At 48.2% G+C, this 27,964-nt stretch overlaps 5 protein-coding genes across 5 annotated transcripts; 3 read left to right on the forward strand and 2 right to left on the reverse strand.

Annotated features, from left to right (window-relative positions):
* The first annotated feature begins 13 nt into the window (after window positions 1-13).
* MYCFIDRAFT_54093 (glycoside hydrolase family 10 protein) lies at window positions 14-1,608 on the forward strand. Its single transcript, XM_007930657.1, has 4 exons — window positions 14-618; window positions 689-1,052; window positions 1,113-1,312; window positions 1,364-1,608. Exons 1-4 carry the CDS (start codon window positions 235-237, stop codon window positions 1,502-1,504), a joined length of 1,089 nt encoding a protein of 362 aa, XP_007928848.1. The 5' UTR covers window positions 14-234; the 3' UTR covers window positions 1,505-1,608.
* Window positions 1,609-11,640: 10,032 nt separating this feature from the next.
* MYCFIDRAFT_141003 (uncharacterized protein) lies at window positions 11,641-13,407 on the forward strand (the record flags this gene model as incomplete). The annotated part of the gene is made up of 4 exons (XM_007931355.1): window positions 11,641-11,753; window positions 11,840-11,967; window positions 12,052-12,157; window positions 12,222-13,407. The coding sequence occupies 4 exons, from the start codon at window positions 11,641-11,643 to the stop codon at window positions 13,405-13,407; spliced, it is 1,533 nt and encodes a 510-aa protein (XP_007929546.1).
* A 4,003-nt stretch (window positions 13,408-17,410) lies between these two features.
* MYCFIDRAFT_124835 (uncharacterized protein) lies at window positions 17,411-17,929 on the reverse strand (the record flags this gene model as incomplete). Its single annotated transcript, XM_007931356.1, has 2 exons — window positions 17,411-17,484; window positions 17,581-17,929. Coding segments are annotated over 2 exons (423 nt in total), but the record flags the coding sequence as incomplete, so codon positions are not given.
* A 363-nt stretch (window positions 17,930-18,292) lies between these two features.
* MYCFIDRAFT_177595 (uncharacterized protein) lies at window positions 18,293-19,941 on the forward strand (the record flags this gene model as incomplete). The annotated part of the gene is made up of 14 exons (XM_007931357.1): window positions 18,293-18,364; window positions 18,393-18,477; window positions 18,509-18,601; window positions 18,636-18,819; window positions 18,876-19,015; window positions 19,050-19,117; window positions 19,148-19,204; window positions 19,240-19,401; window positions 19,437-19,534; window positions 19,558-19,633; window positions 19,687-19,697; window positions 19,748-19,819; window positions 19,851-19,859; window positions 19,893-19,941. The coding sequence occupies 14 exons, from the start codon at window positions 18,293-18,295 to the stop codon at window positions 19,939-19,941; spliced, it is 1,176 nt and encodes a 391-aa protein (XP_007929548.1).
* Window positions 19,942-19,967: 26 nt separating this feature from the next.
* Window positions 19,968-27,527, reverse strand: MYCFIDRAFT_177596 (uncharacterized protein; the record flags this gene model as incomplete). Its single annotated transcript, XM_007931358.1, has 6 exons — window positions 19,968-20,110; window positions 20,151-21,471; window positions 21,503-21,809; window positions 21,878-22,034; window positions 22,064-22,085; window positions 27,522-27,527. The coding sequence occupies 6 exons, from the start codon at window positions 27,525-27,527 to the stop codon at window positions 19,968-19,970; spliced, it is 1,956 nt and encodes a 651-aa protein (XP_007929549.1).
* Window positions 27,528-27,964: the final 437 nt, after the last annotated feature.

A 27,964-nucleotide genomic window follows, 5' to 3' on the forward strand; every position in this document is an offset into this window, starting at 1 on the left:
AATTCCAGGCTCTCAGGATTCAAGAACTATGCTGAATGGGACATTTGTACGAGGAGTGTGAAATGAGAGTTTCTGAAAGCGTGTACCCGTATCACTTGGACTCTCACTTTGAAAGAGCGCCTCGCCGTGCCTGCCTGCCTGCCTACTGGAAGTTGCGAGCCTGTGACTTGCTGGCATCGAGACACAACAGAATCCCTACTTCCACCGATTATACCGGACCAGCAAAGCGGCATCATGCATCCGAACACACTGCTCACCTCAATCCTCAGCCTCAGCGCCGCATGCACCGCATCTCCCCAAAATCACGGCTACGGCTACGGCCACGGCTACAGCAGCCCAACCACCGGCCTCGCGAAGGCAATGCGTGAGAACGGACGGTCCTTTATCGGAACAGCAATGAAGCTACGCCTAGACGACACTTCCGAACTCGCCATCATCAGCAACAACGCCGACTTCAACAGCATCACTCCAGAAGAAGATTTCAAGTGGGCGTTGACAGAACCCGGGCTAGGAAACTATACATTCGAAAAGGCAGATGCGATTGCCGAATGGGTGGTCGAACATGGATATCAGCTGCACTGCCATACGTTGCTTTGGCATAATCAATTGTCGGATTATGTAAGCTGGTCTTCAAGCTCTGGATGGGATGTGAGGGACTCGCGATTGCTAATTGATTGATGTGTTGTAGGTGGCGAAGGGGAATTTCAGCAATGCCACGCTCATCGAGTATATGAAAGGGCATATCCAAGCTGTGGCGGGACGATACAAGGGGATTTGCACTGCGTGGGATGTCGTCAACGAGGGTCTCGAAGAGAATGGCACGTACCGAGAATCTGTCTTTTACAAGACCATCGGAGAAGCGTATATTCCTTTTGCGTTCAAGTTCGCTCATCACGCGGATCCTCACGCCAAACTTTTCTACAACGATTACAACCTCGAGTCTGCGGGCGACAAGTGGCTCGGTGCTCAGCGGATCGTGAAGCTGGTGAGGGAGTATGGTGGGAAGATTCATGGTGTTGGGCTGCAGGCGCATTTGACCTGTGAGGAGAGCAGTGAGGACTCATTTGATACCATGTGATGCCGTGCAATCGAGCTGATTTCGTGTGATGCAGATCCGGCTCCGAATCAAACGACTCTGGTGAAGGCCCTGGAAGGCTTGACGGCGCTGGATGTCGACGTAACCTACAGCGAGGTCGACGTGCGGATGAAGACTCCCAGTACTCCTGAGAAGCTCCAGACCCAAGCAGAGGTATATGAGCGTGTCGCAGCGAGTTGTATGGAGGTGAAGAGGTGTATTGGAATGACGACTTGGGTGAGCCCTCCTTTTCCCGGCTGCTGCGCAGTGATGCTGATGTGACACTAGGGCGTCTCTGACAAGTACTCCTGGATTCCATCCACCTTCCCGGGCGAAGGCACTGGCGATATGTGGGACGAGAACTACCAGAAGAAGCCCGCGTACGATGGGTTCTTGAAAGGCATCCAGTCGGCCCAAGGCTACTACTGAGCCGTTGTTGAAGGTTATGATCTCGAGGTATAGGAAGTCTCCCGAGAGTAAGGCAGAGGGTGTAGCGAAGTAGAACATGCCATGCCCACTCCCCCTTCATATCCACCTTCTGTGTGTACACTCTATCGCCCGCCCTTTCTCCTCGATCACCTCACTCTTTCGCGTCGAGCATCGCCATTAGAATTCCTCCTCTTGCATCGTGGTCGTAGTGGCCGTTCGCGCTCCGACATTCGCAATGCATATGGTCTGAATGGTCCTTTTCGGTGACGGTATTGACACAGCCTGATGCTATATATATAATGTAGCCTGATCGCTTGCCGAAGTGCGCCCTCACTGCGTCAATTGGTGGTTCGATTGAGATCCTCTGTTATCTCTGTTATAATCCCGAAGTTGTTGCATCAGATTGCGACGAGAAGACAAGGGGCATTCATCGGCTGGACTTGCCTGTCTCACTCAGCAGCCGCTTCTTGGCATGGCTCTACAACACCAACTTCGACTTGGCTTCTTCCTCCTCTCACCACTTCACCTCATCGTAACGTTACTAGAAGATCGTGTTCGGAAGACATCACTGGCGTTCAAGACTCCTTGGCATGATCCCAATGGCTTCTACTACAATGTATACCTTGCAGCGCGGCAAGGAGTATACACAGATGGGGTCCTCTTCTTTCCCACTCTCGACAGCTCATCGCCACCTATACATCCCCTTCTGCTTAGAATGATGCCTTTCTAGCTCTTCCTATCTCACCAGAACTCCCAGTCTGGACCCAAAGAGTCGGTATGCCGACCTACACCAACATCTTCGATCGATTCCCGTCTACATGATGGCCAGATAACGTCAAAATCTTTGGCTGCACATCGCCGAACTCGCGAGGATACTACCCAATGTTCCAATCCCTTTCGAATCTCGATTTCCCGCCAAACGCCAACATCATGTTCTCGATCCACGGACGAAGGTGCTAGCGGCCTGAATTGGCTGATCAAGGCATGCCCACAAACGACTTTCTGCTGCTCCGAACCCTGGGAGGGTCTTTGACGCGGGGCTTGCTTCACATGGAGGTGGGCAGAGGTTTGTGACGGTAACGAATTCTCCCTGCCGCCTCGACAGCGCCCTGACGCACTGCATCCACGAGTATAGCCGACGAGCAGCGAACTTGGCACCGGGCATAGCAGTAGGAGCTGTAATCGGATTCGGAACTTTGGCCCTCATTATAAGAAATTCTTGAGGAAGTGCCAGCGTTCTTCGACTGCCGAGGAAGCCAAGGAGATGCCACAGACTGGAAATTGGCAGTACGAGGCAGGAGCCAAGCTTAAGAAGAAGTGGAAGCCGACGACCTAGACATCATGCCATCCGAACGAGTCCCGATGGAGTCGGATCTCACTTGGACGACTCCGCACTTGCCTGGCCTTAGAAGCATAAAAGAACAAACTGCTTATTTTGTGACAGGCTTGATCTTTGGAAGTCGTCTGATATTGCGGACGTCTAATACGATTTGGTCTATTCAGCTTTGCATTCGATGCAAGGAGTTCTATGAGCACTCTACAAAAAACGTCTTGACTATTTTGAGATTGGAACATCTGGATAGCGAAGACCCGTTTGGGAATGTATCGACTATATAGGTAATATGGACGAGATCTGTACGACGATTTGTGCGACGAGTGTTACGGAACAAGGAAGTAACGGTCTAGGGGTTGGCTAACTAATGGGGCGACGGCCTACCTTTGTAATTAGCCTTCCTCCTCTATATAATCATCTTCAATCTCAACTTCATAACAATTAGTAGCTTCGCTCGCACCAAACCCTCGTACTACTAGGAGTCATTCGAGACGCTACTAGGACGAGGCAACCAGATCGGGCTAATCCGACTAAGAGCCTAACTACTTCCCCTTACCACTTCTATACGACCGTATATACGGAGCAACATATGTCTGTATAAACCCTATAGACGACGACCGCGCTTTCGCTATATACGCGCGAACCAACCGGATTACTAACGCGGAGGTTAGGTCTTATCTAGTACGCTTTCTATAGGACTTTCAGGCGACAGAGACCTATCCCCCTAAGTGGCTCGACTTACTAGTATACCGACAACCTATATAGAACTCGTTCCTACAGTTCTATAGAAGAAGGTACGGGCCAAATTTACTATCGGCGACTGCTATAGTAAGCAGGTCCGGAAGGCACTTACCCGTAAAGGGGAAGTTACCTTCTAAGCTAAGGGCAGCTGCCTCTAGATCGCTATAGCAGTTACAGCCTCTACGGCAATCGCCTAACACAACTATAACAATAGCGACCTCTGCTATAAGTATACGACCTTCGACTACGTCGACGGCTCGACCTATAACAGCAACTATATAGGCAACGAGCGTCTAGCCTCCTGCTATAGCGGAATAAGGGGACGCTATCTCGGCGGAAATAATAGCCGCTATTTAGGCGGCAGTTGCCTAGGCACTAGTAGGCTAGGCCTAGGCTCCGGCGGCAGGTAACGGAAACGGGAATAGAACGCCTGTCTTTAACGAGGCTAGCAACCTAGACCGAATGCGGGACTAGGAAATTAGTTTCTTCTAACTAGACCTACTAAAGGGAGAGGACGACCCGACGGTCGTAGGATCCGATACCTTCTTCCGAGATGTTAACATCTTTATTAAACGACTTAAGGATGTTATAGCGTATCGTAGCAACGATCGAGTTAAGTTTAGAATCCCCGCACTACTACGAGGAACGGCCTTAACCTAGTACACTAATACGCTTAACAACCTAGCGAAACAGGGCCTTCGCTACGTACTAGGTCTAGACTATTAGTTTACGACGCTACGAGAGAACTTCTAGACGCTACTATCTAAGTCGCTAAACGAGCTAACGCGGCTTAAATACACGTTGTCCGACGTAGGCAACCGACGTAGTACAGATGCCTACCTTAGCGAGGTAATACGCTGCATATATAACGCCGGCCTAGTTAACAAGAGCCAGCAGCTAACGTATATATAGAATAGTATCGATATAGAGCTACAGCGTAGCATTCGGCTACCGAGGGAAGAGGACACTATTATATTATTTAGACAGAGGCTTAAGAAGGAGCAACCGGCGTAGGCTAAACTAGTACGACGACTAAACCGACGTAATATAGTAACTGCTATTGCTAGTTCTTTATCGAGACCTTTCCCTACCCGCTTAGTAGGTAAGTAACTATAGCGTAATCGAGACCGGGACTTCCGATCGAGCCGTTAGTAGACGGACCGATAAGAAGGCTCTAGGAAGCCTTAGACTAACAACGTACGTGCCTTATAGCCGCCGCCGCCTCGCCGCGACTAAGGTCGAAGCGACTAACGCTTTCGCAAGCCTTAAGACCGTTAAGAATTAGTAAGCGACAAGTTACAATCAAGGGGCGCTAAGAAGACCTTCGATAAGGCTAAGCCTCCGCCTATAAAGCCTTTCGCTTAGCGTAAGAAGCAGGACTCTTATTAGGTCGACGAGGAGCCGGAATTAGAGGGCGAGGAACAGTAGGATACTAACTACGTCGACTCTAACGAGTATTTATCCGATAAAGGAGGCGACGACGATGCTAATGCTAACGCTAACGCAGTAGATGTTCTTAATATAGGACATCTAAGCCTAGTATATAACAAGTACACCTATATAGTGTGCCGCTAGGAGTTTGAGACTTCTAACCGCCTATATTCGCATCTTAGAACGGAGCACCGTAAAGGACGAGGACAAAAATCCTAGCGGCTACTAGATCCGATAAGCAAACGGGCATAACTGCTAGACACGCAACTGTATCAGCTCAGATAAACAATATAGCAATAGAAATATGCCTAGATAGCGGTAACCTAATCACTCTTATAGATCGAACATTAGCCTAGCAGCGATACCCTAATAGAGTTCCTTTAAAGGCAATGCGCCCCCGGCGGATACGCGGAGTAGGTAATAAGATTACGAGCCTATCTAACAAGATGCCTATTAATATAGTTTTTAATAACAGGGTTACGATATCGACAAGAGCATACTTAATTAACAGCCTACCGGCTAGCGTACTATTAGGAACGCGCTTAATAGAAAAGGAGAAGTTAGTCTTATCTTTTACTAATAAGGAAATGCAATTCCCAAATAGCACCGTAGTAACGATAAATATCGCTTAGAAAGGACGAGCTCGAGTGTTACTATACTTTATAGTAACTACCGAGCGAGAGGAAGACGACGAGTCGCTACCGCTAGCGCAACCGGGAGCGAAGGAAAAGCTAGGCCTAATAGGCGCTATGCTATATAGCGACGACGAGACGAGGGCTAAATACAACGTCTTACTAGAAAAACATAAGCAGCTGTTTATCGATAACGGCCGTTTTGCGAAGGTTCCTAAAGAGGACTAGATAACTATTCCTTTAGTTAGCGACTAGAAGGCTGCTAGCGCTAAATTGGCGCACAAGGTATATCCTATAGGCCCGAAGGAACGAGAGATTATCGACGGCGTCTACGATAAGCTATACGACTAAGGACGGATGTCCTAGACGAAGGAACTAACACCTTTTAGGTTCCCTACGTTCGTAGTCTAGAAGGAATTAAAGAACGGCCGCAAAGGTAGAGCGGTTGTCGATATCCGTAGACTCAACCGTATTACGATAACGGACGCCTACCCGATGCCGCTATAGGGCGACGTTTTAGCCGCTGTCTAAGGCGCTAAATTTATCTCGACGATCGATATAAAGTCGTTCTTCTACTAATAGTTAGTAAAAGCGGAAGACCGATACAAGCTCTTAGTAGTCTCCTATAGAGGCTAGGAAATGTATAACGTCGCCGTAATAGGTTACAAGAACGCGCCGCCCTACGTATAGCGACAGATCGATAGAATCCTACGAACGGAAGGACTTAACGGGTTCGCTAAGGCTTTTATTAACGATATCGTTATCTATAGCAAGACGCTAGAGGAACATCTATACTATCTCGATAAGGTATTCGATGCCTTGAACCGATACTAGCTAACTATAGTACCTAAAAAGGCTTTTATCGGGTACCTATCGATCTAGCTACTAGGACAACGAGTCGACGCCTTAGGTACCGCGACGCCGGCCGACAAACTAGCGGCTATTGCTAAGCTTAAGTTCCTACGAACGCTAAAGGACCTAGAGCACTATCTTAGACTAACTAGATAGCTAAGGACGTATATTAAGTACTACGCTTAACTAGCGGAACCGCTCTAGAAGATAAAGACGGAGAGGCTTAAGGGAGCGCCCGCGGCCGGCTAGGTACGTCGACATTATACGGTAACGACACTAATCGAGGAAACGGAGGAACGACTAGCTACGTTCTAAGCCCTATAAGAGGCATTTGCTAAACTAACGATGCTGCATTATTTTGCGAGACACCGGCCGCTATATATCTATATCGACGCGTCTAAGAAACGAGGCTTCGGCGCAATAGTAGCCTACGTCGAGGGCGACGCTATTACTAAAAACCCCGGTAGGACAAAGACGCAACCGATTTTGTTTTTGTTAAAAACTCTTTCTAGTACGGAGCGACGGTACTAGCTAACCGAATTAGAGGTCGCCTACCTAGTATAGACGATTAAACGCGTGCGATAGATAGTCGAGGCATACGAGTCGGTAGTAACCGTACTTACGGATTATACGGCAACGCTAGGAATCGTAAGCTAGACTGCCTTAACTTCCTTATTAGTTAACAAGCTTAACAACCGACTAACGAGATCGTCGTAATATCTTTCCCTTTTTCTACTAAAGGTAGTCTATAAGCTAGGGCGAGAACACATCGTGCCGGACGCCTTATCGCGCCTAGAAACGACAGATAACTATCTCCCGGAGGGCGACGTATTCGAGGAACTAGTATACGGAGTAATAATGCTAGAAATAGACGACGTATTTAAGTAATAGCTTATCGAAGTATACGAAGAAGATGAATACTAGAGCAATATTAAAGCAATAGTATAGAACGTAGAACTAGGCTCTACTAGCTTCTTAGTCGACGACGAAGGCCTAGTGTAGCTCGATAAGCCCTATTTAGGCGACCGACGATTGTGCATCCTAAAGGCATTAGAGGGTAACATTTTTAGCAGTGTATACGATAACTAATACTATATCGGCTTTTATTATGCCTATGCCCGTATAAATAACTAGTACTACATCCGGAAACTAGCTAAGAGACTAAAAAAGTATCTAAGTTACTATTAGGACTGCTTAGAGTTGCAGACTAAGCGATATAAGCCGTACGGGTCCTTAAATCCTATACTATCTCTACTAGTACCCTTCTATACGATTACGATTGACTTTATAGTATCCCTTTCCGCTTAGGAAACCAACGCTATACTTATAGCAACGGATAAGTACACGAAATAGGTACTCCTAATTACTAGCAACGATGCGTACTTAGCGGAGGCTTAGGCTAACCGCTTGCTCGACGAGCTGTTCCGATGCAATTAGGGCCTGCCGACCGTAATTATCTCCGACAGAGACCCGAAGTTTACGTCCGAGATATAGAAGGCTATTTTTAAGCGGATAAACGTTAAGCTTCTAATAACGACTGCCTATTACCTATAGGCTGATAGCTAGTCTAAGAGAACGAACTAGACCGTCGAGATTGCCCTACGATACTTCCTTACCTAACATCCTAATAGAGATCTAGAATTAGAATACGCAACGCCGCATATGTAGCTAGTTCTTAACAATTTAGTTAACGCCTCGACTAGCATGTTACCGAACTAGGTGTTAATAGGTTTCAACCCTAGGGAACTAGCCTAAATAGTAACGACTAGCGCGACGGATTTAGCGAAGGAACGGGACGTCTACCGAGCTAAGGCAGAGAACAATATCGCCTATACTTAGGCCGCTATAAAGTAACGCTACGACTCTTAGCACGTAGCCTAGAAACCTGCAGTAGGCGACATAGTCTATTTACGGCTTAAGAATTACGCTATCCCTAGAGTTAGCAACCGAAAGCTTATACCTTTAAGGATTAGGCTATATAAGGTAACGAAGGTTATAAGCACCGGACTAGCCTGCTAGATTGACCTGCTAAAGACGTAGAAGATATACCTAGTAGTCTCGATTACGGAACTCGAGCCGTACCCTAACACTAAGGATCCGTATAAGCGAGTAACGAGGCAACCCTTAAGGATGCGTATCGAATAGGGAGACGCCTTACCGGAAATAGAAGCGCTAAGAGACCGACGAGTCCGACGAGTCGGTCGGCATAGGAAGAAGGTTGTAGAATATCTAGTTAGATAGAAGAACGTAGGAGCTAGAGCTAATAAGTAGGTACGAACGGAAGGCATTCTACTAACTATAGTAAAGGCCTACGATCGTCGCTACCGCTAGGATAGCAACGGAGCATTACATAACAGACTTATCTTATATGCATTTCCTCTCGCGTAGCTTCTACGTAGTTCGCTTCACTTCTGCAATAGGTAGGAGCGCGTATACTAAGCTTATACGTACACTAAGTTCACTTTATTTTAAAACAACTTCGCTATAGTAACTTTACTATAATAACAACTTTCCGCGAACACACTGCTAGATACGAGAGCTTAATTACGATATTCGATACCGTTTCTATTAGCGCAAAGCTATAGAATACGATATAAAGCAGGAAATACTACCGCTACCGCGCGATACGCCTAATACGCGCGATATAACTCTTCCTAACGATCTCCTCGCGTATGTCGCCGAGGCTAACGGCGAGACAGCCGCTACTAACGACACTGCTAATTTGCTAGGTAACGCTAGCGAGGGTAATAGTAAGGACGGCTAGGCTAAGAATACCGTCGGTGCTAGTTCTATAGGTAACGGCACTTTTAATAACATTTCGGACATCGACCTCGACGACTATCGCCCGGCTCGCGAGAGCGACGCCTACGACCTTCTTAACGAGCCCGACTCCGACGAGCCTAATACCTTCAACCCTTTTCTAAGACCGCAACCGTAAGAGGACAATATAACGGTAGAATAGAGAATCGCTTAATTCCGAAGCGAGGTAGGATTAGTAACGGAACCTATCTCTAATAACGAGAATAAGGTAGAGGCTATATCGTTAATACTAAGAGGCAATACGGCAAATAAGACGCTAGTTGCTAAGGCGCCGACTCTATCGTTTACGCTAATTAATGCCTATCTATCGTTTGCGCTATTTAGCGCTAACGAGGTAACGCTATCCAAGTCTAGCACTAAGAAGAGAAAGAAGAACAAGAGCAAGGCCCGACTTATCGACGAAGACGAAGGCGATGTAACTCCTCGGCTAACTAAGAAGGCTAAGAAGGCGACCCCTACTACGCTAAAGGTTATACTACTGCTAGCTTAGGCAACGTCGTTAGACAAGAAGAGGGCTATAGCTAGAGCCCTAACGGCTTAGCCTACTAAGGATCGAACTTCGAAGGCGGAGCTAGCTAAGTTATCGCCGACGAAAAAGGAGAAGCGTAATAAGATACTTAGAAAGCGGAGAGACATAATACGAGACATCGAGGTTAATATGCTCTATCTAGCACTAAAGGAGACGCTTCGTATAGACCTAGTTGCCTAGAGAAATATAGACGACGACGGCATCGAGCGAGTACCTAAGAAGGTTAAGAACTTAACGAAGAAGCTATAGTCCGAGCATAACTAGCTATTATAGGAACTTATCTAGCGACAGTTTGTAGCACGTTACGACCCTAAGGCCGTACGAGTTGCGTTCGTTAGGCGATAGTACTAGGTAAGAGAAATAGTCGCTAGCGACGAAGACTCCGCGGACCCTATAGACCCCGGAGTATTGTTAGCCTACTTCGAGGCATTCGAAGACAAGGACGACCGCCGCGCGGCTAAGGAGCCTACCGATAATAGGGGTAAAAACCCGCCTAAACAGAAGTCTAGAAAGGAAGGTTTGTTAGTAGCAACGACTAAGGCTACCTAGCCGACGGACGACCTTAGCGCGGAATTCGAAAGCAACTAAGGATAGGTGCTCTACCGCTATACGGGAGTATAGACTAATATAACCGACCCGTCTATAGAACGATATACTAACCGACAGATAGCAGCTAAGAAGGAAACGCGACAAGCGCAAGTCTAGGCCTAGTTAGAACGCGAGGAGGCGGCAATAGAGGCTAAGGCTAATAAGAAGCGAGCGGAGTTCGCGGAGAGGAAGGCTAAGGCATTAGCATACCTTTAAACGAGTAGAAATACGAATAGACATTAGGCCTAAGCAGTAGACGGCCTACTAGATAACGAGCATCTAGGCAGAGGAAGTTTCTAGCAACGGCACGAGGGCGTACCTTTTCTTTTGTTTAGGGCAGACTGTTACGGAACAAGGAAGTAACGGTCCAGGGGTTAGCTGACTAATAGGGCGACGGCCTACCTTTGTAATTAGCCTTCCTCCTCTACATAATCATCTTCAATCTCAACTTTATAACAACGAGGCTGTCAAAATCTAGACTTGCGTTCTCGTGTTCTGTAAAACCTTCCCTTGCGTTCGATCTTGATAAAGATTCAAACCCTGTTGCAGATCCTTCAGATTCAGCGCTTCCCGTGATAGGAGAACGTTGTTTGTTTCGAAGCGATAATATATCACTTTCGGTTCTTGTTCGGCTTCAGATGTTACGCCGAAAATGAAGTCGCGGACAGCAAGCCTCGCACTTGCTACTTACTCATACCGACGACTTCTCACTGCCAACATGTTCCACTACATAGTACCTCTTCTCCGCGCCCCTCCCACTACCGTCACTTCTGAACCTCGCACGACCTCACGGACAGTATACCACAAACAAACACCTTCTCGAAGCGCCTCAATGTTCTCCCGGTGGTCCGCCAAGAAGTAAAGACGAATCAGACGTTGCCAACGCCCTGCAGCCAAGACGTGCGAACTGCATACCAAGGATTCACCCCGCAAGGAAAACACGACGGCGTCGGAAGGGAAACTCGTGGTTTCCGCGTGCGTGCGCGTGTGCGTGCGTGATCAACTAAAAGAACTAGTAGGTACAGATCTTCCAATTATACAACGGAACTTGGTGTAGTTCGGATAAGGAAAACCGGCATATTCTTTTCTTTGCTTTGCGTTTGCTTACCTGTTCGACGAGTTCGACATCATATTACCCTAGATCTCTCCAGATCTTCGTCACTCCACTCCCCACCAACCTTCCCCGGACGAGACGAGAGTACTGGTGCAAATGGAGAAACCAACCTCATCAGACCACGATTCCACCTCCCAAGGCGAAACCCCAAAAATCTCAGGACACGACCTTCACGAAACCGCTGCGAGGGGACATTTAGCTACCGATCAGTAAGTTAGAAGCTCCACCTCAGCCTCCCCAACAACCTTCATTCAGCAAGGACGCAAAAAGCTAATCTCAAACTTCTACTTTCTAGATATGGCCACGCCCTCATAACCTTTGATCCCAAAGCCGAAACGCGACTTCGAAGAAAAATCGATGTGTACATTGTGCCCACGGTAGCACTGCTTTATCTGTTTTGTTTTATTGATCGGGCGAATATTGGTGAGTGAGACAAAACAAGAGAAAAGAAGGAGGAGGAGGAGGAGAAGGGAGGGAGATGTGTGACTGACGTGATTTGTGATCTAGGGAATGCGAGACTCGCTGGTCTGGAAAGAGATTTGAAGCTTGAAGGATATGATTATAATGCCGTGCTCTCGGTGTTTTATATTTCGTATATTGTGTTTGAGATTCCGTGAGTATTCATCACTACTGCTGGGAGTTTGGTGGATGGCGATTATGCTGACGGACTACTTCAGCTCGAATATCATGTGTAAATGGGTCGGACCAGGCTGGTTTATCCCTACCATCTCCCTCATGTTTGGGATCTGCTCGGTAGCGTGCGCGTTCGTGCACACCTACTCGCAAGTCTGCGGAGTGAGGTTTCTGCTAGGGATGTTTGAAGCCGGCATGCTTCCTGGAATCGCATACTACCTCTCACGATGGTATCGACGCAGCGAACTCACCTTCCGCCTCGCATTATACGTCGTTATGGCTCCACTCGCAGGCGCATTCGGCGGACTCCTCGCATCCGGCATCCTCTCGCTCGACCACTTCGGCAGCCTGCACAGCTGGCGTATGATTTTCGGCATCGAAGGTGTCATCACCATCGGCCTCGCCCTCATCGCCTTCTTCACCCTCACCGACCGTCCCGAAACCGCTCGTTGGCTATCGGCAGAAGAGAAAGAGCTAGCGATTGCAAGAGTCAAATCAGAACGTGTAGCCACAACCGACGTCCTCGACCACATCGACAACAAGAAAATCTTCGCCGGGATTTTCAACCCCGTCACTCTGACCACCGCCTTCATCTTCCTCCTCGACAACATCACAGTCCAAGGCCTCGCCTTCTTCGCCCCCACCATCGTCCGCACAATCTACCCCCACCAATCCGTCGTCCACCAACAACTCCGCACCGTGCCCCCCTACGTCGTCGGAGCCTTCTCCACCCTCGTCGTCCCCTACATCTCGTACAAAATCGACCGCCGAACCATCTTCATGATCGGATCCGCCCCTCTCATGATGGCCGGCTACATCATGTTCCTCGCCAGCACCGAAGCCCGCGTCCGCTACGGCGCAACCTTCATCATCACCACGGGCGCCTTCACCTTCGGCTCCCTCTGCAACGCCCAAGTCTCCGCGAACGTCATCTCCGACACCGCTCGTTCGTCGGCGATCGGGACGAATGTCATGCTCGGAAACGTGGGCGGCTTGATCGCCACGTGGAGTTTCCTGCCGACTGATGCTCCCGATTATCATATTGGGAATGGTCTGAATTTGGGGACGAGTTCGACGATTCTGTGTGTGACGGTTGCGCTTTTCTTTTGGGTCGCTTTTGATAATCGGAAGAGGGAGGGGAAGGATGTGGATGCGGAGTTGGCGGGGTTGCAGCAGAAGGAGATTGAGGATTTGGATTGGAGGCATCCGGCTTTTAGGTGGAGGCGTTGAGGGGGAGGGGGAGGGGGAGGGAGGAGGGAGGAGAGTCGGCCTGTGGAAAGGGAGAGTTGGGTGTTGAAGATTGAGCAGAGTGGTTACGGTTATTCTGCATAGCATAATGCGAGGAGATGCGTGGACTCGAATTCACCCCGATGCTTTCCATGCTTACCTCCGTTCTGCCATCAGCCGTGTTGCAGCGCACAGGCACGCGGTTTGGACGGGTATAAGATCATTCTTCCCATACTCTTGGTTTGTACTACCGTAGAGTGTAGTGCTCCGTTCGGCCGCAAGTGGGATATGATCAAGCGGCCAAGTGCTGTGGTATTCCCAGAGCCCGGCGAATAGGATCAGTCACTCTTGGTCCTGGCGATCGTATTGATAACACCGCATATCCATCACTGCAACGTCTCCAGCAAATTTGACGAGTGATGTCAGGCAAAAGAAACGCGGACGAGATGTTCGTTCGTTCTCTCCCAACCTCAATCGAAGTATCTCCGCCAAGATCTCCAACCAGCCATCTGTCATCACCGGCCGACAACACCTTCTCCCTCTCCCTCTCCCTCTCCCGCACACAAGAATCAACAGCGATAAGTAAAACCATACCAGAACTCAAGCACAGGTAGGTGTATGTCCATCGCGACCGCGACCGCAACCGCGGCCATTTCCGGCTTCTTCGGCAGCTCTATTCTGCGCGACAAGATCTGTAGCAATACCTCTCACTCTCACTGCCAGCTCAGCTAATCACGATGCGAATGCGATCCTTATACAATTTCGGAATCCTCGTCGAATCTCCTCGCATCGAATCCAGGCGGCGACAACCATCGGTTTCGAGAATGCGATCGCGGCGGTCTCGCGGTATGCGGTATGCGTTATGCGGCATGCGTGTCTGGATATGTTGGACGTCGGAGAACCTGATATTCAAGAACTTTCAGTTGCCAAAAGAACCTGGCGCGGGTAATAGGAGGAGGAGGATGAGGATGAGGATGAGGATGAGGATGAGGATGAGGATGAGGATGAGGATGAGGATGAGGATGAGGATGAGGAGGAGGATGAGGAGGAGGAGGAGGAGGATGAGGAGGAGGATGAGGATATCGTGTCGCCTGGCAAGACATTCTAGACGGAACGCAGGGACATACAAGCTCGGCGCTACATTGTGTACGCGGTGTATACACAATCTCAGCGTAAGGGAGAGAACGGAACGGCAAGAGCATGAAAAGCGATCAGGACGTCGCCGCCAGCAAATTTCTTCCACGACAGTCTCGGAGGACGCACTCAACATCGTCTAAGCACCTACATCTCGAACTTGCAATCCTCACCCAAGTCCGCGCCGGCGTATTCAGCAACAGGATACACAAGACCGGCCACGGGCACTCCTTCGGCAGCTTCCTCACCCACGCTAACAAAGCCCAATACCCCAATCCTCCTCGATCAACGCCGCACCCTCACCAGTTCCCGTTTCTCAGTCAATGCCTACCTTCCTTATCGGCAACCAACTTCGCCATCGCTGCTTAAGACCAACCCGAGGCGGGCCTATCGGTGGTTGCCGGAATCTTTTGAGGAAGAAAATTCAGGATAGAGGTTAAGGAAGAGCTTTGGGATAGAGATTGTACATATTAGAGAAAAGAAACTGGGTTTGGAATGCTGACTAGCGAATGGATTGTCGTCGTGGCTCGAGAGCTGGGTATGGCTTTGCGGAAGCTTGTTTCGCGCTAGAGCGCCGAATGGTGGGAGGTAGGTACGTATGTACAAGTATATGGGGTGGTCGGATAGTGCACTACCGTTATTTCTCCAGGAATCCCATCCGGTCAAGAACATTCTACTCTTCGGACGATGGCACTAGCATCTGCTGCTGGATCTGGATCTGGATCAACCGCGACGAACGACGTGTCGACTGTGAGTGATGCCGCATCTTTAGGCGAGGAAATATGCGTCACCTTCCCGAGCGAACATCTTGCTCTTGCCGGAAAGCAAACTGGTTTCGATAAGCGTCTCTAGGTGCCCGGAAAACGCCATAATATCTCACCATTCATTGAGAGAGAGAGCAAACTGGCACTTTACTGATCGATTCGCCTAGGCTCAATCTTCAAGTCGATGTCCGAAAGCTATTAGAGACAGTAGGCCACGATTTTGACGACGATAAAAAGCAGAGGGCTTTCCATTACCAGTCCCGCGAACGCCGACTTAAGTATTGCTCCAGGGGCGTCGAAGGACATGCTACGGTCTTGATTACTGGAGATGTATGCTGTGTATACGCCGGATTCATCAAGGTGGAAAAGGTGGTCTTTGATGTCAAGATGGGAGAGGAGTAGCAACGTTTCCCGCCAACAACTGCGAACGTATTCATCTCTTCCCGCTACAGCTCCTCAAGCCAGCCCCGTACACTCCGACAACTCGACCTATTGGACACACGATGACCTCACGAAGCGAAGGGATGACAAGTGTGAAAAGCAGCCGCGATCTGGCTTTGGACGAAACTCCAGCAACCATCCGCGCACCTACCAATGGCCGCTTCCCTTCCTAGATTCGCTCATCGAGCAGTCCAAGGACTCCCTACTCCGGCGCTATGCATGGCTTGCATCAGTCGGATGGCATAGTTGAGGCGTAAGAGGTAGCTCTAGACCCCTGATTTCTCACGCGCCAACGAAGTGCACAGCTCGCAAGCCCAAGGAGAGTAACAAGCTTTATTGCTGCAGACAGTTTGCTACGCGATCCGCAATTCATACAGGCGAATAGGCCTTATAAGAAGTCGTGTAGATTTGAGATGCTCGAAGAGAGAATAGCATCGCCAGCGTTAGAGTAGTCTGACTCTTGCAGGTAAAATCTTTCATGCCCGATATCAAAAAAATTCTCTTCTACAGCCGTAGACTTTGACTACGGTAGTATATGGATGGCTACACTGTATAAGGAAGGATCTTGGTTGCCATCTTCGGCTCTCGAGCGTCGAGCAAGCTAGTGTTGGTTGATGCGCTTTCGGAGGGAGTCTCACTATCTAGTCCCATATCAGATTGTGCTTCGTATCGAACGCAGGCTTCTTTAGTGCGAGGTCTGCTCCGGGACTTGGAGTATATTCCTCAACCCAAAATTCGATCCCAATTCCACGACTTCCCTCGTAATTATTATATTCTTTTCTCTAACCTCAACCCCTTCTCATTCCGCACTACTAACCACTCCGAATCGGACGCATAATCTGCACCAAAACAAATAACACAATCCCCCTCCGAGAAATCTTATTGTTGATCAGCAGCTCGATAGCCTAAGTACCCTAGCACCAGAAAGGGATGTAGAGTTTGGGTATATTAGTGAGTTCGTAGGACATGATGCAGTGTGCGGTGTAACAGACTTTGCATGTACCGCGGGTTTAGGTGCATGATTGATCTGCAGCTTTAAGACAAGAAAGTTGTGTAGATCGGATCTTGGGTTCCGGTTCCGGTTGCGGAAATTCTTTTTTTCTTTGTTTGATTGATTCAGGGAACTGGACTCATGGACTTATTATTCATAGAACGAAAATTTCACGCCAACTATATCAATCCGCTCGCTTTACCGGGGAGTTGATGAAAGACGAACTCGAAACAGCTGTCGGGTGGCAAAATAGGTGTGCAGGTGACCAAATACTATAAGCCGCATACAAATGTTGACTTAGGTCCTAGAACGGAGTGAGCAGTTGAAGAAGACGGTCCAACAACCCGAATCCGTAAAACACTAGTTGAAATCGTGTCAATAGACATTAAACGAACGCCAGCGCTCAACGATCTGAGGACTGCACATGGTACAATTCTCCTTCACACACCACTTTATCATCACCTCCCACTCTCCTCTCTTCTCTATACCTGTCGATATCAACCCTCGACTTCTCCCCTTCAAAGATCCTCCCTCTCAACATTGCCCCCTCCTCTCCCCTTCAAAGATCCTCCCTCTCAATATACGGCACATCCAAATCCCCATTATCCACCTCATCAAACTCCAACATATGCCGAATATCCTGTTCTTCCGGCTTCATGCCCCCAGCTTGAAACACCCCCAAATTCACCAGCCACGCCGCACTATTGAATTCCGACCAAATATGGGACACGCGCCAGTTGTACGTGTTGCCTGGTTCCGAAGGTTCGACTTCGACGATGACGTTGCCGTGGACGGGCTGAAAAACAGGTCTTAGTATATATAATTGTTGGGAAAGGGATGGGAAACTTACGATTGTGTCGACTTCACTCGCGTGACCGTTTGCGCTGCGGTCGGTTTTCCAGCGCATGGAGACGTGGCGGCAGCCGGGGAAGACTTTGATGGTTTCGAAAGGGATTTGAGGCTGTTTGCCCTGGCCGTCGATGAAGGCGGCTCTGCTGGCGAAAGTTGGGGCGTCCATGCTCTTGGGGTGGGCGGCGCCTTTGTTGATGATGATGTTGACTGAAGATGCGTAGTCGACAAAGTCTTCCGTCAGGGCCTCGAGGGCGAGGTCGTGGGTGTATTCTTGGATCAATCTTCGGAAGATGTCGGCGGCGATGTGGGCTTCTTCTTTCGTCATGCAGGTTTCTTGCGGTTGTGAGGTTGATGCGGCTTGCAGTTGTCGTTCTTGCCAGTAGGACCAGGGCCATGCGAAGCCGAACGATGGGGCTGCGGCGACGAGGGCGGCGAAGATGCCGATGATGGCGGCGAGGCCGATGTAGAAGCGCATTGTTGCGCCGGGTGGAAGAAACGATTAGGGAAAGGAAATGTCGGCGTTGTCAAAACTGCCGGGAAGGTGTCGAGCGAATGGAAGGACTTCTTCGGACGTAGGAGATGGAGGTGATGTCGTCGTGCGACACCTGCAAAAAGAAACACAAGATGCAAGCTCTGACCGATGACGGGAGGACGTAGGACGGCGAATAGTAATAGCACCTCGCAGCAGGGTTGGCTCTAGGACGGTATGTATACTCAACCGCCCAACCACAGCCCAAGACAATCGCCTGATGAAAAGACTAAATGGCCAAGGCTAGAAGTCGAGATAGCGCCATGCCTGCTCTGAGTCGCATAATTGGCGGTGGTTCGAAGCGACTATCTGGTCGGCACCGTTTCCTGCCAGCCATAAGAACCAGATGAGCATGCGGCGTTGTGGCTAGATCGCATATGCATATGCACAGAGTGTTGAACAGCACAGCACGCACGCACGAGCGCAAAGAACAGAGTCAGACGGGGGAAGCTGACGCCATGGCGACATCTTTCTCTCGGCTGGGAGGTTGAGTAGCTGGTAAAACAATACTTTCGTGCAGGCGGAGGTATTAGCTTTCATATCCGGTCAGTCATCAATAATCAGCTGAATTCTGCTCCGGCTATCGTCTTAGCCGGGCGTGGGAGATCAACTCAGGTCGCATCCTCGGACCTTTTCGACAACGGTGGGCGTCACAGCAACGAATCGTGCCCGTTGACGGTGCACGGGAATCCCAGGCAGCTAACGTGGTATAGGAAGGGGTCGGGGTATAGCGCGAACGATAACGCTGGGCAGCGGCGAGGAGGTTCGCATGTGGCCGCCACCAAGACACAACCGCCCATGCCGTATCGTTTCCGGAAACAAGCTTCTCTGGTATATTGCAGGACGTCCGGATTTGGAGGAAACCATCTTACGGCGCATTGCGAAGGTTTCGGAGAACGCGTGAAATGCTTGGCTGGGTGTCTGTAACCGGAAGAAGCTGAAAAGAAGGCGGGGGTTGTCCCACGAAATATATATATATGTGAAGGTGATGATGCGGGAGAGGTGCGGTCGGTCGTCAAACATGTCTTGCAGAATCCACGGGACGTTGGAGGATTAATAGACATTGAAGATCGAAGAGGATGGACGGATGTGCGGGCGGGCCGCCAAGATCGATGGCTGATTAGGCAACGCCGGAAGGGGGGGATCCGAGATTGGAAGGATTGCGGGAGCGAGAGGCCAATGATAAAGGCGGATTGTTGCCCGCCGGCAAAGCATGTCTTTCACCTGCCTGCTCTCTATCAACCACATCTCATCGCGTCAGAATCCCTCAGCAGGTCAGATCTTGCGTGAAGATAATCTCTGCATGCATGGTGTTGTACAGCATGAATGTCGGAAATGCTTCCTTCACTTGGCATACTTCCGGCGCGACCCGCTCGGTATAGACAGGGATGTCTGTATTGTGTATGCGCGATGGCGGCGGTGGAGCAGGGGAGTTTGCAAAGCACCGGAGATGCCCGACGATTCATTGATATGCTTCCCACGGCCAAGGAAAGGTGCAGATTGTCGCTCGTCCCTGCTGTCGCCTACGAATAATAATCCTAGAGAGGTATAATAACGCTCTTGTTATACAGCAAAAGAGTCGGTGAAGATCTTAGGGAGCTTGAAGCTTCGTTGCTGTCAGATTGTTGTTAGTTTTGAAATCTTCAAACGGGAAACAAAGAAGGAAGAAACGAAGAAGATTTTTGGAGACGAGAAAATTTTCCAGTGGTATGAAATGGTTTCATGAAGGCACTAGTATTTTCAAGTAGTGCTTAGGTACTGTACAAGCATCACCAAGATTCCGCAATCGACACGGCGTTGGACCAGCAGATCTGACTACGGTGTAAAGCGACAACATTGCTTTCTCATTGATCTATGAATTCGGCTTTTCTAGAGCTGTAGGGAACTGTGGAGACGTTGCTGCTTCCGAAGTTTCGCTTGGCCTTGTCACTACTCGCGGAATCAAGAAGCTCAAGAAGGGGTTGACCCATTCATTGCGCAAAGCTCTAAGCCTTGCTCTCCTGCAGCTCCTTCACAACCCGCGAGAGCGTCCCACAACGCCGTTGAAACCCCACAAGCTTCTGCGCCAACTCCCTCATCCCGCCGACAAGCTCCCGTAGGAACTCCCCTTCAGGCTGTGAGCTGACCCGTCTGATCTCAGCATCCAAAGCAGTCCCAGCATTCTGCGCCCAGAGACCTGCAAGCACGATAGCGAACCGCTCCGAGTCAATCCCATCCCAAGTCGCAGTCTCCGCTCGACATTCCCTCTCGGCCATCTGAAGACGAACCTCCCGAATCGCCAGCCCGGCTTCAATCCCGACGAGATCCTCCGCCTTGCCTTCGAAACGTGCCGAGAGCGGAATGCAGTCGAGGCAGGCGCAGCCCGAACTGAACGCCGCTTTCGACTCATATCCGAATCTCCCTTTCCCTTCCGTCAACTGTTCGCCCAGACGATACGTCTCGGATTTTCGAAACTGCATCCATCTCGCCTCGGCGGACTCGTGGTCCATCGCCGCCTCGTAGCGCAAAGATTCGATGTCGAAGGCCAATGCCTCGAGTTTGTTTTCGCATCTTGCAATTCTGGCGAGCGCGCTCTTGACGTCGGAAGGGAGGTCTGGAAACCATGTTAGTATGGATGTTCTGCAGGCGTTGCTGGATGTCACCTTTGTTGCGTTTCTGTAGTGCGAGGTGAAGGCTTGCGATGCCGCGGAGGAGGCGGTGTGGCTCCATTCGCGATAGGCGGTCCGGAATGAGGTGAGGGCTGCGGTGCGATGGGATTTCCAGGTTTCGACGGCCGCTTCAAAGCGCTGGATGTGGTCCCATTGCTGGTCGAGCCAGGCTTCATCGGCGTCGTTGGTTAGAGAGTCGGGGTCGGGGCTGATTGTAGAGTTGGAGTCGGAGCTGGATGTAGAGTCAGAGTCAAAGTTGGAACCGATAAGGTCTTCGGGATGGAAGAAAAGCTCTCGGTTGAACTCTTCGTCGTCGCGATGATAGAAACGCCCCCCATGATCCTCTTCCCCGTCACTCTCGTCGTCGATAGAACCTGGATTCCTCTCTCCCGGGCGCCAGACGTCTTCCCCAAGGTCTGGCTCGGCAGGCGTAGGCTCGTGCATCTCGATGATCTCGCCTGGTGTCATGCGAACGTCGTAATCTTGATCGGCATACTCTTGTCGTTGACGAGCGAGCGCCCGAACGGCTTTCTCGTTCGGGTCGGATCCAAGTGGCAATGGCTCTTCGCCCTGCCACTTCGGGACGTTGGGGCTCCAATCGCGAATGTATTGGAACATGAGACGTCTCTCTTCGGCGATGCTCTCTGCGTTCATCATCGCTTCGATCTGGTCTCTGCGTAGTTGGCGGCCCAGAAATTCGGACTCGCGCTCGGGAAATTCGTTCTCTGGTCGTGAAGACATGGTTGGTGGTGAGTTTTGGGGGGGATTGGACACACACTGGGAAGTCTTGCGATGATCGCTTGAATCTGGCCTGCAGATTAGTGAGCTTTGGAGTGGAATGGACCAAGAATGGGCAGCTTTGTGACGATAGTATAAATCTGGCCTGCAGATCAGTCAATGTCAAGAGCTGTTGTGGTTCGTGATTGATGCAGAAGAGTAGGGACTCAGACTGATTTAATAAGGAAATGTGGTACCACGTTAACAAAGAACCGTCGGGAACAAACTCATTGTCAACGCACAATAGCACAATGGGCTGGTAGATAGAGCTTTGTCAAGCTTACAATGAGGTACGATAAAGAGGCTAGAGGCAGAGATCGAGCGTTGGGAAGAGAACGGCTCGCGATTCGTTCGGGCCTTTGTTCGACGGGTCGCTCTAATGATATCCACAGCTTTTGGCATAGGAGGAGAGAGTCGAAGAGCTCCCCAGGAATTGTAGACACAGGAGCCCATTAGGAATCCACGGCCTTGGTCCCGAATCGGCATTGATCTGGCTGTCATTGCTGCCTAGTTCTAGAGGTACGGAAAATCTTGGAGTCATTTCGCTATGAGCAGCGGAGTTCCAGGTAAGCGATTCGAATAGCAGGGTATAGAAGACTCCCGCTTGTAATATTCAGTAAGACTCGAGGTCTCGTACGGTAGACACGCTAATGCAGAAGCTAAATTCAGACCATTAGCGAAGGCAAATAGGTTCCTTACGAGCTCTTGAGTGTTTGGGATAGGTAAAGGCGCCGACATAGTAAGGTTTGTGCTTAGCGAAGTTCGATTTCTGAATGTTAGCGATAATAAAGCCCGTTCGAAAAGCCTACGTAAACTACCTCTATTTAGGCGCCCCGCTTTGTAGGCTTGTATAGACCTTCTACCTTCTACCTTCTACCTTCTACCTTCTACCTTCTACCTTCTACTCTGTCTCTACGTCCTTATATTATCTCTCCGCTAAGTACACTAATATATATCTAGCTTAGCGGTCTATGCTAAGCCTATAGCGAAGCGCCTAAAAGAAAACCGTACGGCTCCTATATAACCGTCCGGTATATAAACGAGAATTCGAATTTATAGAAGTACAACTATACATTAGATAGACAAACCTAAAAAAGCTATTCTACGCAATAATACGATCTTTTAAAATAGCTATACAAAGTATACGTTAAAATGTTAAATTAAAGCTATAGATGCGATCTTCTAAGATAGGTCTTCCGGTAACTACGTTTGTTCTACCCTCCTTTGTATTACTTATATACAAACGGTATATAAAACGCTAAGTAAATTACGAGCGGACCCTTAGATTAACCGCCGCTCGCACCTCCGACTCTTAGAATACCTATATTCTTGACCCTTTGCCTTTATCTTGCTACTAAGGGCTATACTATACTACTAGTATATATGCACCTTTACTCGTAGTAATTCCTTTATCTAGCACGTTCTTAGACTCGAATAGGCCTAACGAAGGGTCTAGAGAGCCCTTTAGATACCTGTTTGCCTTATCGTACCTCGCTATCGTACCTCGCCGTCGCCTACTAATAGTATACTATAACTAACCTACCGCGACTAACCTATCGCGACTAACCTACTAACAAACAGACAATAGCGCTACCTCCGAGGGGCACTCGCAAGTAGCGCAATAGGGAGAAGAAGGATAGGGCTAAGAAGCGCAAGACTAATAGATAGCAGAATGAATCCGAGTAGCACTTTCTAATAGTACTTCTAGGTCGCGCCGCTATTACTCGAGAGCGCCCGGATTTCAGTTACTTGCTACCGGTCTAGTAGCCTAAGAATAAGCGAGATTATAAAGCATAGTTCTAGACTCGTTACGATCGTATTAACGCCGCCGATAACCTATTGTCGTAGGACTAAGTTAAGCAACTCGTATATAATGCCGTAGCTTCTCTAGAGGCTAAGAATATCTACCGTAATATCGTTACCGCTAGCCTTGTTAAGCTATTAGATCGCCTTTATCTAGGAAAAGAATATTGGCCGAAGGACGTCTAGATCGATCTAGTCTTCGCGCTAATCTTCGGCGGCAGCGATATTCTATAGATCTCGAAGACAGGCGAGGGCAAGAGCTTAGTATTTATAGCCTTTACGTATTTGACTAGCCTTATCACCCTCTAGTTTATACCGCTAAATCGCCTTAGCGAGGAGTAGGCTAAAGTCGTTAAGAACCGGTATTAATAGCTATAGTTAGATAGCTAGTTAGATAGCTAGCCGATCGAGCGAGATAGTATCGTTAACGCTGTTAATATCACCTCCGAAACTATAAGCCTCTATCCTAAGCTATACGACTATATCACTAATAGTAGATATTATTATATTATCCTAAGTCTAGAAACCGGTGCTAGTCTAGCCTTTAAGAAGCTACTATAGGACCCTAAGGTTCGTGCCCGCATCGGTCTCGTAGTAATCGATAAAGTCTATCTTATTAACAAGTAGCGTAACTTTCGGAAGGAATATATATAGATCTTCGCTCTACGTAAGTTGCTCCGTAATAATACAGTTTAGCTCGGCTGTTCTGCGACAATGTCCGAGGATATAGAGGACTTTGTACTCAAATATAGTAGATTTCGTCTAGTTAGTAATTAGCTATTCTAGACTAAGATTATTCGTAGTAGTGTCGATCGTCTAGATACTACGTATATCCTACGTACCATTCTAAGGAATTAGCTCCGCTTATACGAGTACCTGTATTTCGCTATCGATAGTGCATTCGACCTAGAGACTAAGGAAGCTACGCCGATAAATATTAAGAAGGCCCTCTTGTTTATTAATAGTCGTAAGTATGTCTAGGATCTAGCTAATGTTATTCGGCATTAGCTAGTCGTAACGACTGCTAAGTATAGGGACTAGAAGAAACGATATATATAGGATAATAAAGGTATTAATATATATACTATAGTAACATTCTATACTAGCAGTATCGCTAAGCGAGACTAGAAGCGCCGGTATAACCGCTTCTATAAGACTATAGAGCATCTAGATAGGCTATCGGAACACCGGATTATAGTTGCTACTACTGCTTTTAGCATTAGCCTAAATGTACTAGACATTAAGCTTGTTTACTAGACTAGGTTTACTCTTACGCGCGACATCGAGGATGTTGTCTAACGTCTTAGCCGTACCGGTCGTGCTATTCTACGTAGTTTAGCCTTTATCTTCCTACTATACTATATCGATAATCGTCTTAAGCAGCCGCGGCTAGAATCTAACTACCCGGCAATTAAGCCTCGCCGACGTAGATCGCATAGAGCATTCCGGCTATTAGGGCTCCGCTAGTCTAAGCTTCTAGGAGAAGATGCTAATACGCTAGGTACTCGAGAAGCCGCTAATAATAATAATAATAATAATAGCGATAGAAACTACTAGACTAAGAAAGAGATAGAGCTTCGCGACAAGATTCCTCGGATTTGGCGGGAGTTCTAGAATAACTATCTACGCGAACAATACGGCATATGTCTACGCAAAGTCGTCCTTCGCTATCTCGGTAAGGATAAGGCAGTGTATACCTAGTAACTACTAGTAGTAGAAGATTGCTATAATATCTGTAACCTAGAACTAGACGCTCTTTATATCGATATACCTCTAGAGGGTGTTACTCCCCCGAAATTCAAGGCTCCGAGAGCCGGCACTCGTCTAGCAATTGGATTTAGTATACTAAAGGATTAGATATTAAAGCGGCCTACCCTTTAGTATCTAGATTGGTTAAGCCGTATTCGATTCGACCTTCTATCGACTAAGGTTATAGACGATCCGATTCTAGCTAATATCGCTAATATCTTTACTACCGCTAACTTAGTTAATGAATAGAACGAGAGTATTACTATCGATTAGGATCTCCTTAAGCAGAAGGCGCTAGTATTTGTAGACTAGTTCGAGAAGCTTTAGTAGTACGAGCAACTATTCGCTACCTTTTAGCTAATCGATACTCTAAAAAGCCTTAGTCTAGAGGTGTTAAGTAAGTAGTGTACTATTTATAATACAAGGAAGAGGGCCGAGGAAGATAGATAGAAGAAGGCCGAGGAAGAGGCTACTCGAGAAGCGGCTCGTAGCGCCCTAAATATACGTCTATCGGATACTATACTGCTACCTACAATGCCCTTTACTCTATAGCAGCGCGCTACTACTCTAAATAAGTTAAGAAGCAGTATTATAGGCTCTACTAGCGTATAGGCTAACCTCCTTTATAGCCGTAATACTTAGGTATTAGAAACTCGAGGCTAGGAGCGCCTAGGCTTATCTAGTAGTCTTAGTCTACGTACTCGGCGACAGCTACCTCTACAGATTAATCCGACTGCTAAACAGGCATATGCTCGAGCTAAGCGGATTCTTAGCACTGTCTCTCGTACTAACGAGGAGCGAGGTCGCGTATTGCGTACTAAGCGTAGACTCTCGGAAGCGGGTCGACGCATAATAGGCTCTTAAGGTAGCTCTCCTAGCAGGCGTTGATACTGCAATTAGCGGTAGAATAGCCCTAGAAATTGCGGTAGAATAGCACTAGAATAGCACTAGAATAGCGCTAGAAATGGCGCTAGAAATAGCACTAGAATTGGCGCTAGAATTGGCATTTAATAAGGTCCTTCCTTACTACCCTTCTATTATATCCTTGTAAGCTCGCTAAGTCCTTGTCCTATCCCCGGAAAAGTAAGCCGTAATACTACGCTCGATCGCGTTACTTCTATAAGAGCTAGCGTATAATGTAGGATGCCTAGTTAAGTTGCTTCTACGAGAGCCGGTATGTAATATAGGATGCCTAGTTTAGCTGCTTCTGCGAGAGCTAGCCTAGTTTAGCTGCTTCTACGAGAGCTAGCCTAGTTTAGCTGCTTCTACGAGAGCTAGCCTAGTTTAGCTGCTTCTACGAGAGCCGGCCTAGTTTAGCTGCTTCTACGAGAGCCGGTATATAATGTAGGATGCCTAGTTAAGCTGCTTCTACGAGAGCTAGCGCTAGAATTAGCGCTAGAATTAGCATTTAATAAGGTCCTTCCTTACTACCCTTCTATTATGTCCTTGTAAGCTCGCTAAGCAGGCTCTTCTATTATGTCCTCGTAAGCTCGCTAAGTAGGCTCTTCTATTATGTCCTCGTAAGCTCGCTAAGTAGGCTCTTCTATTATGTCCTCGTAAGCTCGCTAAGTAGGCTCTTCTATCGTGTCCTTATAAGCTCGCTAAGCAGGCTTTTCTATTGTGTTCTTTACGACGAGGGTTTGTAGATAGTCGTAGGTATCGATAGTCGTATATATCGATAGTATATAAAAGCTAGGCGAGAAGCGTAAATTCGAGGAAGCGACAAGGATACCGAGTCCCGCTAAGACCCCGGATTTAGTATAGCAGAGCGCTTAATTAGTAGGATTAAACGTTATAGCTGCTTCCTTCCGCGTATTTACAATACCGACTTTCCCGACTTTTACGACTTTTACGACTTTTACGACTTTTATAATAGCACATTACTAATATAGCGAGATACGTCGATTAAGCGCATTTCTAGCAAATAGCGCTAACAAAAGTATCTAACACGATAACGACGGCCGCCTTAGGCACTAAGAACCGCCTCCGAAACCCGAGAAGTTACTAATGCTAGCGAGAAGTTACTAGCGAGACTAGCGAGAAGTTACTAGCGAGACTAGCGAGAAGTTACTAGCGAGACTAGCGAGACTAGCGAGACTAGCGAGACTAGCGAGACTAGCGAGACTAGCGAGACTAGCGAGACTAGCGAGACTAGTACTATACTTATTGCACCGTATACTCTTATAGGCACTATAACATATATAGTAAGGATAGATACGTAGGGCGATAACATATATCGAGCGCAAGCACTCTTCGAGAAGCTACGATAGCCCTCTTACGTTAACGCCCTCTATTGCTTAGACTCTCCCTAGAACGATTATTCCGATAACTAGTTACTATATAAGGCAGAGAAAACGAATAGTAGCGTCCGGGGATCTAATTAACTAGCGGCACTAAGCGGCTATAGAAGCATATACTCCGAAGCACACTAGCATTATATATAGCCTATATACTACGCGCAATGCGTAACAATTAACGCATTCTATTACTAACTATAGTACGCGAGGTATATAGGAAGGGACTTATTAAGCGAAACACGACAGCGATCGCTAAAGCGACACTTATTAGTACCTAGATAACAATAGAGTGTAACCGCGCCCTTAGTATTAGAGATACTGCGAAAAAAAAGGTTGTCGAGCGCGTTATAGTCGTATAGCAATGTTAATACGCTTGCTAGAAGAGGAGGCGTACTATAGTCGGATAATAGTCTTAATACGCTTACTAGAAGGGGAGGCGCACTACAGTCGAATAGTAGTCTTAATACGCAAAGGGCTGCAGTCGTATAGCAGTAGTAAAGACTAAGACTAAGCGCCTTCGGGCTTGAGTATACTAGAGGCCCTTACGCAACGACTAAGGTTATTATAACTAACAG

This window comes from Pseudocercospora fijiensis (genome assembly GCF_000340215.1).
Source record: "Pseudocercospora fijiensis CIRAD86 unplaced genomic scaffold MYCFIscaffold_7, whole genome shotgun sequence".
Lineage (NCBI taxonomy): Eukaryota > Fungi > Ascomycota > Dothideomycetes > Mycosphaerellales > Mycosphaerellaceae > Pseudocercospora > Pseudocercospora fijiensis.